Source organism: Venturia canescens, chromosome 3 (genome assembly GCF_019457755.1).
Source record: "Venturia canescens isolate UGA chromosome 3, ASM1945775v1, whole genome shotgun sequence".
In the NCBI taxonomy this organism is placed as follows: Eukaryota; Metazoa; Arthropoda; class Insecta; order Hymenoptera; family Ichneumonidae; genus Venturia; species Venturia canescens.
In genome coordinates, this window is record NC_057423.1 from 16,320,211 (window position 1) to 16,338,694 (window position 18,484).

Genomic DNA, 18,484 nt, shown 5'->3' on the forward strand with positions numbered 1-18,484 from the left:
GCTGGACAATGCTTATCGTGCGAAGGATACTTTTTCATAAATACGCAATAATATCTCTTGGATATTACAGAAAAATTTGTTTGCATTTTTTTATAATGAATGCAATTAAGTTAAAATCTCTTGGAGGTCATTTTTTAAATTCCCTCTGTTTCCCTCTGTACGTATAGATGTGATCCATCAGATCTAGAAGAGCCCTGATTTTTATTTGAATGAGCAATTTGAATAAAAAGTGATGGGCCGGACAAGTACTTTTAGCACATATTTAAACATAATTTGTACCGATACGAAATCGACGTCGAATATTGTGAATACCAGGGGATCCTGAAAGTCTGAGAAGAATCGATTTTCTTCTAAGTAAGTCTCTGCCACCATAGAGTAACAAATGACTTTTACCTTCGATGCGATTTTTTTTTGGATTTGAACGTTTCTCAGAACAATTTCATATTGTGAAAAATTATGTATTATATATACTAATAAAATACTTATCCTCCGATTGATGCCATAAATTGTAGTGCTACACATAACTCAGATGGTAACTTTTTTGATTCACTGGAACTTCCTCAAGTTCCGGGTGCTTCCCGCAAGAATGAATTTCTCACATCCTATTTGAATTTTTTTTTCCTTTACAATATAATTACAGGTTTGTATTTTTTTTAATATAATATTTTTTCATGATTTGTGAAAACTTTTCTTAATTGTTTTGTTGAAATTATTTACAGTTGGTTTCGTAATTTTTTTTACATACCATTGTGTTTTGAATTTTTTTCACTCGTCATCCGATATACTCGTCACTTTTGCATTCATTTGACCATGTTTTGTTCCTTTGAACCAAACGTTTTTCACGCATTACCATGATTTAACAGATTCATTTTTTTATTCATTGCGTTTGAAATGGTTTTTTTTATAACCTTTAGTAATGAATTGCTCATTTGAAGCAAGTTTCGAGAGAACAGATCGAACAACTTCTTATAAATCATCGTGCATTCGTGTTTTGAACTACATGAGTGTCACATAGGGTTTCACTGAGACTACTGTCCAGGTGACATCAAACATAAATGTACTTGTCTCCAATTTTTTAACAGCATTCGTGCTGTTACTTATGGTTTCGGTTTATTCAGAGATAATATAGTCTCGGCGAGCTCGGGCCAGCAGACGACAGGGCTGTCAATGTACTTGTCCCGAGACTCTACCGAGTCTCTTGATTATCATCTCCGATGTTCAAAAAATTATTTCGATATGCCTGGTTCAAAAGTGGGTATATTGAAGAATGACCCGAGCATTTCTAAAACCCCGTTAAATTTGCTTTCGGTATATCATCGCAAACTCAATGTGAAGTTAAAGGGTGTACAAATGTAGCTGTAATAAGATGTTCATGATGTAAAAAGTTCTTGTGTTTCAAACATTTTTTCGAAAAATATCATTACTGTTCAAATTATGATCAATAAATTAATGTAGAAATGACAATTGAGATGGAAATACGAATTGCAACTTATTATTCCTACTTGAAAATTCTTTCGCCTGTGCTAAATGATATAAGAGTATTCACTTTTCAATAAATTTGAAAACGAAAGCATTTGACCTTTTCAAAAAATGTGTCAGCGCTTGGAATAAAATTTGGGCTATGGGTGAGCCTTACCCTGTTAATTTTTTTGATCTGCGAAAAACCCAAAAACACGTCGACTTTATTTATTTTTTGCTCTGCAAAATGGCGTTTGTTTTATTGGAATTGGATCGTAAGTTTTTTTTTATACGACAAAAATCTGGATGTTCGGGAGTGGTTCACCTCTTTGCAATAAGAGTGCATTAGAAGTTGGACATGTCATATAGGTTATTTAACATGCAGAATATTTTGCAATGGATTTCGTTTTGATCGGTTGAGTGCTTCTATATGAAACACTCTAACAGATGCAAAACATGCCCATCTTTGGGGGCTTGATTTCACCCCTTAAAAATAACTTTCAGCCGATAAAAAAAATATGCGTGTGTCTTATTTTTGGATAGAATATAACATATAAAAAAATTATCAAAATCGGAGGGGAACACTAAAGTACCTTTCCTAGTGAGTATGGCTTTTATACACTTTTATTATTTTTTATTTTTTTGATTTTCTTGACATATTCAAACACTGAATTAGATAAAAGTGTGAAACTTTCACAATTAATGTATTTCATTGGTACCAACATACCCTCGAAATATTATCCATGTTTATCATTGGTTATGCCTATCATCCTATGGACCTTTAGAAAAAATAAAAATTGGAATAAACATGAAAAAATCGTAAGAGATTGAAAAAACTTCATTTTTTCTGATTTAGTAAATATACAGAAATACGGCTTTCCCGAAAATCAATCATAAGATAATCTTCCCGTCCAAATGATAGGAAGCATACATAGCATATTACGCCATGTATGCTCGATATTTTGTGTGTTTGCTTCCGAATGTGGATCACCAAAATTTATGGAGTGGTTAAGGTATAACTGGATGGATAGGCTCGACCAAAAATTATATCTTGATCGGAATTTCCGTACTTCGTGATGCAGTAAAAATCTGAAAAAATTCAACAATATTTGGAAAGCTATGAACAACAATTATCAATAATAATATTGCCCAAAAGTTAATAACAAATTGTTTAAACAATTAATTATTCAATAATTTTGCGGTGACCTATTGTTTTTTTTTTACGAATCGAATGTGTGTATTTTTCCGAATGCTCATGAGTTTTTTCAGAATTTTCGGGGATTATTAAAATTTCTTGAAAAAATTTTGAAAAAAATTTAAAAAAATTTGAATTTTGGATATGTTTTAGAAGACGTATTTACCATCAGTTTTGAAAAGTCTCAAGGTTACTGAATCAAAAATGTATAAATCGAGCCACTTAAAAAATTTAAAAAAGGGAATTTCGAAAATCCATGAAAATTCTGAAAAAGTTCATGAGCATTTAGAAAAATGCGCCAATTCGATTCGTAAAAAAAGACAATAGGTCACCGCAAAATTATTGAAGAATTAATTGTTTAAACAATTTTTTATTCATTTTTGGGCAATATTATTATTGATAATTGTTATTCATAGCTTTCCAAATCTTGTTGAATTTTTTCAGATTTTTACTGCATCACGAAGTACGGAAATTCCGATCAAGATATAATTTTTGGTCGAGCCTATCCATCCAGTTATACCTTAACCGCAAGGTGCTGCAATCCTATGCAATGAAAGACGAACATCAGAATATGGAGAACACGATCCTAACAAACGCGCACGCGCGCGCGTACACACATACACGTTATTTTATTATAGATTTTTATTTGAATGAAAAATTTAAATGAAAAGTGATGGGCCGGACAAGAACTTTTAACAGATATTTAAACATAATTTTTACCGATCCAAAATTGACGATGAATATTGTCAATAATACCAGGGGATCCTGAAAGTCTAAGGGGAATCGATTTTGTTCTAAATCTCTGCCACCATAGAGTCACAAATTACAATACCTGTGATATGATTTTTTTTTTTTATTCAAACGCTCCATAGAACAATTTCATAATATTAAAACGCGGAATTACTAATAAAACGCTTGTCCTTCGATTGATATCATAAATTTTAGTGCTGCACGTAACTCAAATGGTAACTTTTTTGATTCATTAGAACTCTCTCAAGTTCCTGATAGTTCCCCCATAAGAATGTTATTCCGAATTACCCTTAAATACTTGGCCTCGAACCGATATCATAAATTTTAATGCTGCACGTAACTTAGATGGAATTTTTTGTCGATTGATTCAGCTTTTAGAATAAGATAAAAAGAATGGGGCATCGGTGTGGAACTTTTTTCGAATTGTTCTGTTGAAATTATTTACACTTGGTTTTATAATTTTTTTTATGGAATTTTTTTTACACTTTTCGTGATATGATCAGGAAACAAGAGATCATCAATGTACTTGTCCGCACCTTTTTTTCCCTAGGGGAACTTTTGGGATTTTATATCACGACTTTTTTCTCAAAAGTTCAGCAATCTGGTTTTTCGGGTTAAATTAAGCTGAGCTAACCAAAGAATAAAATGCTAAGTTCAACGAATAAAAATAAAAACTCTATACTCTGCAATCATGAAATTGAAAATTCGATTGAAACAATCTTTGAAAAAATCATTACGAACGAGATAAAAGTGCTCGTCACATCGATATAATCTTGTACTTTCTTACCTATTTTTTGCAACATTAAGGAAAAATATTAGCTATTAGTAGGAAAGAATTTCAACATTTTCAATAAAGTCGTACGTAATAGTAAAAAAAGTCTTTTTTATCGCGTGTAATTTGCTATTGATGAACCCAATAACCAAAATCAACAGAGTGTGGAATGTAGAATTTGGTTGATTTATCAAGGAATGCTTTGTCATGCATGCTAGAATAAATGGAGTTTTCGTAAATAATGTTTTTCTCATTTCTTATTAAATATTGAATGAGAAGCCGCATGGAGACAATTAATTATAGTCAACAATTTAAACCATGGATGTTTGTTTTGTGTGTCGAATGTTTGAAGTTCTTTTCAATACTCTTATTAACGTTCCAAATACCGCATAATGGGTATATTAGTGGATAAAATTATTCACTAATATTAATGGATAAAATTATCCACTAATACTGTGGGATATTAATATGTTTGATATTTTTTCACGGTTGGAAATCGTTTTCATTGCGAGGTTTGGGAATTTTTGTTTACATTTTTTGAGGTTTAATGCGAAAACGAGCGATCATCAATTTACTTGTCCGAAAGTTCTTTCCCGGGAGGGAATTTTTATGGTTTGGCATCACATCTTTGTTCTGTGGTAGTTTTAAACGATACAAAATATTTTCCAATAAAGTTTTTAAAAGTTTTTGAATGTTTTTATGTAACATTAAACAAAATTTTCTTTAATGATTTTCGTCAAGTTTTGTGCAATTTATAACGGTTTGATATTCCCCGAATGTTTGAAATGATTCCCTTAATTTTTCAACGATTTCGAATGTTTCAACAATTTTGTTAGATTAAAATCATTTTCCATAAGGTTTATGAATATTTCGTATCATTGGAGAATTATTCCGCCTTATTTTTAAATAATTTTGTTTTGAATTTTTATTGTTGAAGTCATTGTAATTAAAAAAGATATAAAAGCTTTTTAATAAAACAAATGTTTTCATTGATTTTTCTCAAAATTTGACAGAAAAAAAGACAGACAAAACAAAACATAATACTGACTAAGTCCAACATAATTGACAATTTTTAGATATTGTATGCGAGGGATTCTTTGTCGAACCGGAAAATTTTTTTTCGAACATCTCAGATTTCCCTCATAACTGGTTATATCAACATACTATTAAAAAGCACTCCATGTGAAATTTTTCAGATTTTTAAATTCATAATTTGAAAAAATTCCGTTTTTTTTTCAAATGAATATATCTCGGAAAACTCAAAGTAACTGAAAAAAATGTTTTCACATAAAAGTTGTAGTTTTGTGTTAGCTTTCGAGCGGACGACTCGAAATAATTTCTACGTTCTGGTAACGATGATTTTTTACCGAAAGAGGAGGGATTTATTTTTTTATTCAGAAACAGCCATTGTTTTCTGGCTGAAAAAATTACAGATTTTTTCAATTTGTTTGACGATATCGCAAAACAATCGCCGGAGTGGCACAGATCGAAGTTCTAGGCTAAGAAAAATTAAATCACACTAATTTATTTTTTTATACCGGTGCCTCGATCCGTACCACTTATGAATAAAAAAAAGTAATTTTTTGATTTTTTTTACCCTAGCACTTCAATCCATGCTACTCTGGCGATTGTTTTGCAATATCGTCCAACATATTGGAAAACTCTGTAATTTTTTCAGCCAGAAAAAAATGGCTGTTTCTGAATAAAAAAATAATTCCCTCCTCTTTCGGTAAAAAATCATCGTTACCAGAACGTAGAAATTATTTCGAGTCGTCCGCTCGAAAGCTAACACAAAACTACAACTTTTATGTGAAAACATTTTTTTCAGTTACTTCGAGTTTTCCGAGATATATTCATTTGAAAAAAAACGGAATTTTCTCAAATTATGAATTTAAAAATCTGAAAAATTTTACATGGAGTGCTTTTTAATAGTACGTTGATATAACCAGTTATGAGGGAAATCTGAGATGTTCGAAAAAAAATTTTCCGGTTCGACAAAGAATCCCTCGCATACAATATCTAAAAATTGTCAATTATGTTGGACTTACAAGGAAAGGTACTTTAGTGTCCGCCTCCGATTTTGATAATTTTTTTCTATGTTATAGTCCATCCAAAAATAAGAGACACGTATTTTTTTTTATCGGCCGAAAGTTATTTTTAAGGGGTGAAATCAACCCTCAAAGTTCGGCATGTTTTGCGTCTGGTAGAGTGTTTCATATAGAAGCACTCAACCGATCGAAACGAAACCAATTGCAAAATGTTTGGCATGTCAAATAACCCATATGACATGTCCATCTTCTTATGCACCCTTACGGCCAAGGGATGAACCACCCCCGAATGTTCAGAATTTTTTCGTATAACAAAAACTTACAATCCGATTTTAATAAAACAAACGCCATTTTGCAGAGCAAAAAAAAATAAAATCGACGTGTTTTCAGGTTTTCCTCAGATCAAAAAAATTAAGGGGGTAAAACACCCTTAAAATATCAAATTTTGTTTTGAGCACTGGCCCCTTCCAGTTTTAGTATTCTTTTCATAGAATGTAGCTTATCAAAAAATAAGAAACACGTATTTTTTTTTATCGGCCGAAAGTTATTTTTAAGGGGTGAAATCAACCCCCAAAGTTGGGCATGTTTTGCATCTGGTAGAGTGTTTCATATGGAAGCACCCAACCGATCGAAACAAAACCCATTGCAAAATGTTCTGCATGTCAAATAACCTATATGACATGTCCAACTTCTTATGCACCCTTACTGCAAAGGGGTAAACCACCTCCGAATATTCAGAATTTTTTCGTATAATAAAAACTTACAATCCGATTTTAATAAAAGAAATGCCAATTTGCAGAACAAAAAAAAATGGACGTGTTTTTTGGTTTTCCTCGGATCAAAAAAATTAAGGGGGTAAACCAGTCCTAAAATCTTGAATTTCACTTTGCGAATCGAAATGTTTACAATCCAATTCATATGGTTCCTTTATCATTGCGTATCGACTTATATGTTGAATAATATTTATTTCACATATTCATTGGCTGACATCATAATCGTATAGGGAATCGAATACTTTGACATGCTTTACGTGAGAAGTGTTAGTTTTCGTTCTATTTATATAAGTTTCTATTTTGAATGATTTACGAAAACAAAATAAAACTCAAATATCGAGAGCCGCATTGACAATTCCCCGCCCAGAAGGCAAACAAATCTGACTCAAGCCTTGCCATATTCTTATCCATATCAAGAATCGCTATAGCGGCTCGTAGCCATGTATTCTTAAAAAAGCCAGCTCGCTCAGCCTAATGCTTGAGAGATATCCGAAAAAATAAAAAAATCTGTTTTTGTGATGATGTCAGATTAAGCCACCCACTCAAGATGAAGAAGCTAAAACTGACTTTATATTACTCCAGAAGTTTGCTTCTTATATTTGAAGTAATGAACATTCCTAACAGTCCTGTTAACAATAATGAAGTGGAATTGAAAGAAAGTTTCGAGAGAATTCTGAAGGCTTCTATGGCAGAGTTCAATCGGTTAGAAATCGTGGAAGATACGACATTAGATTTTCAAGAACCGTTTAAAGATGTCATAGTAGAACCTGTAGAACGAAAACTAACACTTCTCACGTAAAGCATGTCAAAGTATTCGATTCTCTATACGATTATGATGTCAGCCAATGAATATGTGAAATAAATATTATTAAACATATAAGTCGATACGCAATGATAAAGGAACCATATGAATTGAATGTCAACATTTCGATGCGCAAAGTGAAATTCAAGATTTTAGGACTGGTTTACCCCCTTAATTTTTTTGATCCGAGGAAAACCAAAAAACACGTCCATTTTTTTTGCTCTGCAAAATGGCATTTCTTTTATTAAAATCGGATTGTAAGTTTTTATTATACGAAAAAATTCTGAATATTCGGGGGTGGTTCACCCCTTTGCAGTAAGGGTGCATAAGAAGTTGGACATGTCATATAGGTTATTTGAAATGCAGAACATTTTGCAATGGGTTTTGTTTCGATCGGTTGAGTGCTTCCATATGAAACGCTCTACCAGATGCCAAACATGCCCAACTTTGGGGGTTGATTTCACCCCTTAAAAATAACTTTCGGCCGATACAAAAAGAATACGTGTTTCTTATTTTTTGATAAGCTACATTCTATGAAAAGAATACTAAAACTGGAAGGGGCCAGTGCTCAAAACAAAATTTGATATTTTAAGGGTGTTTTACCCCCTTAATTTTTTTTATCTGAGGAAAACCCGAAAACACGTCGATTTTATTTTTTTTTGCTCTGCAAAATGGCGTTTGTTTTATTAAAATCGGATTGTAAGTTTTTGTTATACGAAAAAATTCTGAACATTCGGGGGTGGTTCACCCCTTTGCCGTAAGGGTGCATAAGAAGATGGACATGTCATATGGGTTATTTGACATGCCAAACATTTTGTAATTGGTTTCGTTTCGATCGGTTGAGTGCTTCTATATGAAACACTCTACCAGACGCAAAACATGCCGAACTTTGAGGGTTGATTTCACCCCTTAAAAATAACTTTCGGCCGATAAAAAAAAATACGTGTCTCTTATTTTTGGATGGACTATAACATAGAAAAAAATTATCAAAATCAGAGGCGGACACTAAAGTACCTTTCCTTGTTAGTCAGTATTATGGTTTTCGAAGACAGTAATTCTAGACCTATTCAGAAATAAGCAGCTCAAGACTTAGTAATGAATTTTCCCATTCATATATTACAGTCGAAACCAAAACGTGAAAAGAATGGCAAACCTGTCGCTTTACAGAAATATCAAAGTTTACAGGTACTCGCTGCATACCATTAATACAAACTTTGATACTACAGGGACAAACACTCCAAAATTACGTGAACCACATTTTCGAAACTTATTATGTTAGATTCAAGAAAAAAGTAAGAGATATGCTGTATGTTAAACCAAGCAAAATGGTGTAATTTCGTATGGTTCCATGGTTATACGCAGACCAAACATTTGATCGCATTTAAAAATGATCAGGCATAGACCTACAGACACGAATTTTTCAACCCATAATGCCAATCACAAACATGCCATGGAAATACTCAATATTCATGTCGTTTCATCACATTGTCAAACTTCAGAGGTGTCCATTGCATTTTGAAGATACAAAAATTTGATACCACAAATAGTAGGCATCTAATGACTTATTGAAATAAATTCCCAAATTCTCCATGTAACAATTCAAGTTAATATCTATGCATTTACTTCGCCCAAATATGTTTTTAAAACTCGTGTGTATAAAAAACAAGTAATCGCATGACGACTTTTCGTTATAAATTTATAAATCATTCGGATGAAATCAATGTGAGAAAAAAAATACACAACGTACATATTGTCTAGGAAATGAACAGAAATTGGTATGGATACACTGTAATAAGGAGGTGGAAAAAAGACCCATGCAAAGAGCACAGCCAAACGAAATGAATATGACAACAATACATTGGATTAGACGTATTTACTTGATAAAAGTTTTTAAAAATTTATTTGAATTCGTTTAAATCGAACCAATTACCTGTGTTTTTTCTTTGATATAATTGCACGATATAAAATTTCTGGTTGCGGAAAGAACGTTTGAGGTTATAATAAACGAAGGTTTTTTTCTCGCAACTCCGGTTGGAAATTCTAAGGAATATATAAGAACAAGGATCGCGAAAAAGTTACGTCAAAAATAAACGTAGACTCAAAGTGTTTATATTAGGAGAAATTATCCAACACTGACATCTTATATATCAACAAACACTCGCGAATCAATTGATATGGCATGAGAGTAAACTAACTGTTTTCACCCGCACTGTTTTCACAAAACACACATAACACATATTAGAACATCCAATCGAATTCACACATCTCGCACTTTTTCCCCGAAATTTTATTATTTAAATCGCTGTCGCTACTCGTTCGATCATACCATCGAAAACTGACAGATGGATGTACACGATACATATAGATGTATATTACCATTAGGCCCGCTACGCACGGTCAATAATATTGCACAGTAATATTGCACAATAAGTTTGTATGGTGTGTAGTGCGCCATAAATTTAAGATAGCTCAAACTTCTGTTCAATGATTGCGCAATGTTTCAATACTACATCTACACGTTCAATAATATTCTGCAATCACCTATATTGCGCAATGTTATTATTGACCGTGTGTAGCAGGCCTTATACGTACAGGGAGTCTGAGCGCGGTCGGTCAGCTGGAGTGAGCCGAGATCGGTGAGCCAATCGGAATGCGTTGAGATACAACTCTACTACCACTAACTTACGTCAAAATGCGTATACGTATATGTCGAACTCGTGATGTGTCAGTAACTTGTGCATAATCTTGAGCCTGTGCAAAGTTTTTTCTCAGCAATTACGCTATTGATCGTATTGGTTTCGGGCTCATTCGAAAGGGATTTTGAAAATTAGTCTCCAAACCAATTTTCGCTTCACAAAACATCTCCTGAGCTCTGCAATTTTAGAAAATGACATGCCAGTTTTACCCCCACCACCGCGAATCGTTTTATTCAGAGAAAAGATAGTCTCGGCGAGAGCCTCAGGCCCCAGCAGACGACAGGGCCGTCAATCTACTTGTCCCGAGACTCTACCGAGTCTCTTGATCAATTACAAAAAAAAAATCGTTTCTGGAGTATTAATTCAGGGTCTGAACATTAAATAAGGTACAAAAGTTACTTTGGTGTTTAGAGTGGAGAAATACAAATTTTGTGTCACTGTGGATCATAAACGTATGAGCATTGATACACATTGATGAAAACACATTGTGCATGCATATTTACCTAGGGTTTTGGCGTTTATAAGGATATCGTCTATAATAACGTGTTCGTTTAAAAACGTTTGGTCGTAACTGGAGTTCGTCAGACGATTCCAATTCAGTTCCGTCGGACTCTGTGGGAAATGGTGCCTCGTTGACGATCACGAGAGGAGCCATCCACGTTTGTTGGTTGAGCAATGTTGTCAATAGAGTTGACATGTAATTAAGTTCGATCGTTGTTAGTCCGTTGATTGAGTCAGTTGATTGGCCTACATTATATTGAAGAAAAAAAGAACAATCTTACGCAAAAGATTTCGAGTATTTGAACCTTTAACGTTTTTACATAACGGGTAAACAAATCCAAACAACGATTTATTGATTCGGAAAACTGTTTTAGGAAATTTGACATTCAATTAGCTTAATGTATCAATATACTAGTTGTTGCCATGATTTCATTCTCATAAAAAAAAGATCATGCCTTTTTCAATGCATTTTGAATTCTAATACTTCGTTACATGAACTATGCACATGACGAATTTGGTTAACTCATTGATTGATGATAAAATCACAGTTCTTTGTCCTTCTATTTTGTTTATTTCCTGATATGTTGAAATTTTCAACTACACATACTGCAAAAAAATAGTCCAGAGAGTAAAAAGTTTTCAAACAATCACAATGTCATTTCTCCTGATAAAAAATATATATACAGTGGCTTGCAAAAGTACCAGGGCACTCTTCGAACAAATCGTCGTTAATAACATGAACGTAATGCTATATAAGTCACAATGACCAATTAATAATCTACAAGAATATCTTATTCATTTTTCGCAGCTACTCATAGTAAACTAATTAAGATGCTTGATAGACATTGATAAAATTTACTTTAACCGTCTATAACTCGCAAAAATTTAGTCCACAGCCTTCTTGGTTATTAGAAGTCGCTAGTTCGAGAGCTCTTATAGCAAGTGTTGTTCTTAACCAAGTGGTCATTTGAGTTTTGTTATTATATACTAGACTGGGCCAAAAAAAAAAGAATATTTTTTTTCTAAATAATATACCGAGAATATTATTCAGAATGGCGAAAAAAAAATTTGGTGAAAGTTAGAGCCCTTAATATTAATTTTAAGAGGTCTATCATTGCAGTTTTTGATTTTTATGCATGATTGGATGTTTTACGTCAAAACTGCTAGGAGATTGGAGTGAAAAGAATTTGGTTCCACTTATTTTTATATAAAATTGAATTCCCTATAAAAAAGGTTTGATTGAAAATTTTCTCCAGACGAACCGTTTCCGAGTTATTAAGCTTTTTAAATCGATTTGTTTTTTCGATTTGACTGTTTTACTTTGGAATTTTCTAACGAACGAATAAGTCAATTTGGTCCGTGAAGTGAAAAAAATTGAGTAAAGGACAAAAAACTTAAGATGTCAATTTTTTTTTCAATTTCAATCGTGAATAACTCCTGAAGAAGTAAATTTAGGAAAAATACTAAGAGACCTTTTTTGTAGAGCATCAAATTTGCTTTAAGAATCAGTCATGGTTTCATTTTTATATTCATTGATTCGTTAGTTAGAAAATTCCAAAGTAAAACAGTCAAATCGAAAAAGCAAATCGATTTAAAAAGCTTAATAACTCGGAAACGGTTTGTCTGAAGAACATTTTCAATCAAACCTTTTTCATAGGGAATTCAATTTCATATAAAAATAAGTGGAACCAAATTCTTTTCACTCTAATCTCCTAGCACCACTGACGTATTTCTGACGTAAAACATCCAATCATGCATAAAAATCAAAAACTGCAATGATAGACCTCTTAAAATTAATATTAAGGGCTCTAACTTTCACCAAATTTTTTTTTTTCGTCATTCTGAATAATATTCTCGGTATATTATTTAGAAAAAAAATATTCTTTTTTTTTGGCCCAGTCTAATTATATACACTAACGGCCAAAAGTATGGGGACGCGAGGACACTAAAAGTTAGTGCTCAATCAAAAAAAGAGATATCAAAATTTTTCGAAAGGCATTTTAAAGGGGACACATGTAGCTTCAATTGGTGCCCTTATAAAACCTTTTTCAATTTTTTTTCGGTCCGATACATACTTTTGAAGTTGATCGTTTTTCAACCTTTTTCTGGCTCTTGATAGAAATTTTTCGAGTAGTATTTACCAAGGAAACCGTAAAAGAACGAGTACTAGCTTTAATTTTTTTTTTTTTAAGTTGTGTGCTATTTTTTTCGCCACGTCATCCGATTTTTTGTGAAAAAATAGAGTTTTCAGAAAATACGGCGTAACAGAAATTGACCCATCAGTATCACCGGAAAACAGTTTTTGCTTTAACAACCGATAATTCAACCTACAAGAGAAACTCATGAAAAAACGGGGGTACTTTATTTTATGGCTAGGAATAATATTGGTAATGACAGATCGTTGAGTGTATCAATTTTTTGACAATATCAACTTCCGAACGACATGAAGCTTATTTCAGAGCTGATAAAATTTGCTAAAAAAGTTTGTATTGTTATTCTTGAATTGGTAATTTTGCGCCCGAGATCAGGTTGGAACCAAGTTTTACGTCTTAATTGGACGTAACTGTGTATCATGAAATCGAATTTCGAGATAACAGCTATATTTTTTTTTTATTTTCCAACGTGAACGGTTCTTTGAAACCCTCTATCCACACACAATATCTAACGGCCGAGAAAATCTCATTATCGTGTGATTAGTATGAATGAGTGTCAACGTGGGTTCAATAAAAAAATGTTTTTAAAATGATGGTGTTTCTTCTCAGTGTAAGTAGAAAAACATAACAAATGAAGTAAAAATAATATTGAAGTAGAATCATGATAAATTCACCTGTACCAAAATTTTGTAATACATTATCGTAGAAATCGTTGAGTCTCCCCCGTAGTTTTTGGCACTTGTCATTTTTTTTATTGATTTTATAATGATCCCTCACTGTTGTTTGCAATTGTAGATGCCTATTGCCAATGGTACCATCAATCTTCGGAAAACCTTTATTCCAGTACGTTTTGCTCATGTTGTCATTCAATCCAAGGGTACGAAATCCTATGAGCTCTGTCCTCGACAGGATGATGTTCAAACAACTCATCAGTAATGGAAGGAATCGTTGCATCTAAAGAAATACAACATCACAATTATTTATAGAAACGAACTCGCAAACTTCGTTATCCGAATATTTTTTCATTTGAAAGACACTCTGTATAAGGTTTTTTTCTCACGGATTTTTATCTGTTCTCGCTATCTCGATAAGCAGTAATGCGTCGACTGCAAAGCATACAAAACATATGCCGAAAGCGTATCATTGTAATAGATTGTCGCAAGAAATCAATGCTATTAGCTTGTACTATTTCACTCATAATTCAATGCATCTGTATAATTATTGTAAAATAAGGGGGATAAATGTAGGATCGATTATGGAGGCTGCGGGTGTGTGTGTGTGTGCGTGACGGTGTACTGGAGTGTGTGTGGTGTAATGAGGAAATAGGGATGTTCCCTTTTTCCGAAATTATTCGCATGATTTGAGCGGTCGCTCAATCTTGTGGTTACCGAATGTAGATTTACTTGATCCCCGACCGTCTCACGCTCAGTAACTCTTTACTTCTCATTTGTATACCTCGCTATAAATGTATATATTGTATATGTATTGTAATGAGTTAAATTTGAACAAGAGATGTCATGGCACGGTAAGAGAAGAAACGTCGGGTAACGACGAAGAATTCCTCCCGAGAAAAATGTTTCCAGAGTCAAATGCGAGCGTTACTTCATTTTATTAATTTTATTTCGAATATTTTATTTACGAGCAAATGACAGCCAACGAGACGGAAAGAGATGAATCGAATCGTTGTCGAAATTATCAAAATTCATCGCAAGGGAAGGCATAGGCCGGTCGTCAAGGTCGTCAATATTATCATCGTCGTACGTCGAACTTTCGGGCAAGGATCGCTAGCTCGGAGCCCCACCCGGAGCTGTCTCACCTCGCGATGCGTGATCAAGCATCGGGAATCATCGGAACATCTCGGCTGTCAAAGGTCATCGTCTGTCATCGATCGTTCTACCGAAATTTGAAATTGAGCGAATTTAATTTAGAGGATTCGTAAGCAGATAGTGCTGCCGTTCAGACGCGCCTCGAGATTCAAACTAAATTTGTTTCACTCAATTTCGAGCTCTACCGAACAGCAGTGAAATATAGTTTTTCCAAATAATTTTGATAATCTAAAAACTAAATTATATCTAACAATACTCGTAATTCTTTCCTCATACATCTAATTGCGGCATTAAAAAACAAAGATATATATTCAGACGAAATAAATATCTCTGTTCACCTTGTTTATCTGTGTGGGGCACAAGGCTACTGTGAGTTCTTATTTCTAGTTGTTATACTAGCTCGGGTTCACTGACCGACTCAGCTGTTTAGGATATCGGACTGGCAATGAGAAGGAAAGTCCAACGCAATGTGGAGAGACACAAAATAAAGAGGATTGGTTTGGAATTATTCGTCGAAAGATAATCGGTCGAAAGATAATGGATCTGAGAATTGATGATTTTACTTGAATGATAGTGGTATGGGCTGTACCGAGAACTTATTAATTTAATTGACGTGGGCTTTGCCGAAGACTTATAAAATAGGTTGGCATGGGCTCTGCCGAAGGCTTATAGACTAGAGTGTCGTGGGGTTCACCACGGACTTGTGATTTCTATGATAAGAGATAGTCGGGCGCTATGCCGAGAGACACTTGTTACGGAGATCGGGTGTCGGGGTCTGGGCTGAAACAAGAGGATGATTTCTGTTCGCGATCGATTACGCGAACGCCTACAGCACGACTTAACGGGGTGTAGGAAATTTGTTTAAATAAATAGAATCGGGCTGTTTATTACAACCTTCTAATATTTATTTTAAGCTTAAAAATTTTAGTCTTGACAAATCTTTAACATGAAACGGTAGATTAGATAAACTTGTAAAGACTATTGTTAGAGTGATGCGAAGGAAGAAGAATGATCACAAATTCGCGGAGTGTTGCACGATGCGTTGGGTTCGAAGATTCGTGAACTACTGGTTGTTTTAATGGTGGAAAATGAACTCGAAGAAAAATGTAGAAAGGGAAGGAGGGTTACAAAAAATATGGGAAAAAACTTGGAAAAATCCGCTAAATGGTTAGACAAAGATAGACTCTTGTAAGCCGGACCAAATGTCGCGACTTACCGTAGAAAAATGTGTTTCGGCTTCAAAGGTAATGCCTAAATGACAAATTGAAATGGGTAAAAATTATAAAACTTAATAAGATGCTGCGTAGGCACGATTTTTATGAGGGTCGGTTCGGAAGGATTCTCGGCTCGAGGAATATCGCGCGTACGCTCTAGCATTTTTTCTGACCAGGGCTGGTCAATACGTGTTGAGACCGAACAATTTCGTTGGCAAGTGATAGTCGGTCGCTATGCCGAGAGACACTTGTCACCGAGATCGAGGTGATAGCTGGACGCGATGCCAGGAGACACGATATTTTGAAGTAGGATGGGCTTTCCTAAGGATTGCGTGATAGCTGGACGCTATGCCAGGAGACACATAGAGATTTGTTCAGGATCAAGGATCATGATAAAATGATATGTCCGTGGCCACAGAGGTGTCGCCTTATATAGTGTCTATTCCGTGGTGCGGCGAGGCACGCGGCGCGGGGTTTGCCTCGCCGTGGTGGGGAGTCGGACTCGACTGTTCTCACGCACACGGACGCTTGCCGTGTGTGTGTAACGGGTATCGTTACAATATATTACACGCTCCAGCTGCATAATTAATAAGAAGGAAGAGGTGATCCTCTGCATCTCCCCGATTTCTCCGTCTCCGATTCTGGTATTCCTCAATCAGATTAAAGGATTCACCTTCATCATCGTACAGCGGGTGAGCTCGTTCCTGTCGCCTAATTACTTATATTCATCTATTCTTCTGATCCGATTTTATCACATAGTTTGGTAGATGCTTCTGAATTCATTCTATCGGAAGCAGTAAGAGATCTCTCGGCTAACTTGGTCCTCTGCTATTAACAGAGGCTCATTAATTCGCTAATTTTATGCAATTGAGTATTAATTGCTATTCAGTATTCTATAATTATTAGTTCTAGCAATAAGAATAGTTTCCTTATTCCTCAATAGTCCTCTATCTTGAAAATCGCTTTTATCAATTCTATAGTTCTTCGAACTTGAAATGTTTTTCAAGGATGTTTCCTTTCGCTCCGCTTCGAGGCTTGTTTGGCGTTTTTTTTCTCTCGGGTCTTGAACCGGAGGGACCTAGTCCTGTCTACCATATTCAAAACCTACCAAAAGAAACCGACTCCTCTGTCTATATAGTCACTATACTCTCGTTCTTCGAAAGTTATTCCTTCTTTGGGCTCTGCTTTCATTTTATGGCTATGGGAGAAATATATTTTCAATTGCGGTTTATTTAAGCGCGCAGTTGTCTTCATATTCAATAAGATCTCTCCGACGTCTAATCTTCATCCAAAAAGTGACCTCTAGCTTCAATCCTGCCCCCACTATTCACCAGCGGAATTTATTCTAGTTGTTCTTTTCTTTCTTTTTTTTTCTCTTGTTTTGTTCCTCTCTTTCCTTTTTTTCAACAATTCTAATAGATTGAGTGAGGGATCATTTTCTCTCCTTCCTTCTCGCTCCTCTTCTTCTCTTCCTCGATCCCTCTCTCTCAGATAAGTATTTAGACATAAGAAATTCTTGACCCGCTTGTATCTCCGTGCGTCTTGTATCTTATTTCTCCTGCCAGGTTTCATATCTTTCATCCATTATTGTATTCTAATTATAGAATTCTTCGCGCTCTATACTCTTCTATCCTTTCTGAGAACTTCAACATGTCTCTATCTTCGCGGGACAAGAAAAGAAAAAAAATAGAGATGGTTCCTCGTCGCCGGACGAATCCCACTCGGTCAATTCCAGAGTCAATCCCATTATTTCCAATGACGCTGAAGTTTGCAACGTTGGAGTCCGACGAAATGATGTAAAAAAGCCTCCAATAATTCCAGTAATTCTCCAATTTCATTCCCTGTCGAGTTTGCAATTCGTAGTTTTTCAATCTGCATCGATACTTCGTAAAATAAAAAATTGGTGAATTACAAATGTTTATATTTCACTCATTTCGTTGAACTCCAACGTTGCAAACTTCAGCGTCGTTATTTGGAACACAGAAAGCAAAGAGTCCAATGCCATTGCACCTCAGGTGGTGAGACAACTAAAAAACCGATATTCTTCTAACTCTTTGGCTCCATACTTAGTCCAAGTCTTAGACACAGCATTAGACAAAAACTTTGGGAACTTGCACGCCATGAATATCGGTAAATACTTTGCCTCTTTTAACAATGAGTTATTGGAAATTAAACCTTCGGGCAATGATAGAATAAATCTGATATTCGAGAAACCTGAAAAGGCGAATCAGCTGGTCGCTTTTAGCATAAAAAACATTAACCCGAATTGGGTGGCTTTCATCCCGGAACACAAAGT

The 18,484-nt window shown here is 34.6% G+C and overlaps 1 protein-coding gene across 1 annotated transcript in view; it reads right to left on the bottom strand.

Moving 5' to 3' along the window:
• The window catches only part of LOC122408304 (transposon Tf2-1 polyprotein), a 240,796-nt gene that overhangs the window by 48,984 nt on the left and 173,328 nt on the right, over positions 1-18,484 (bottom strand). Inside the window, exons 3-4 of the mRNA XM_043415012.1 lie at positions 13,823-14,102; positions 10,998-11,241 (exon numbers count right to left, since the gene is read on the bottom strand). Of these exons, the coding sequence (XP_043270947.1) occupies positions 10,998-11,241; positions 13,823-14,102 (524 nt within the window). The remainder of the gene's footprint in view (positions 1-10,997; positions 11,242-13,822; positions 14,103-18,484) is intronic.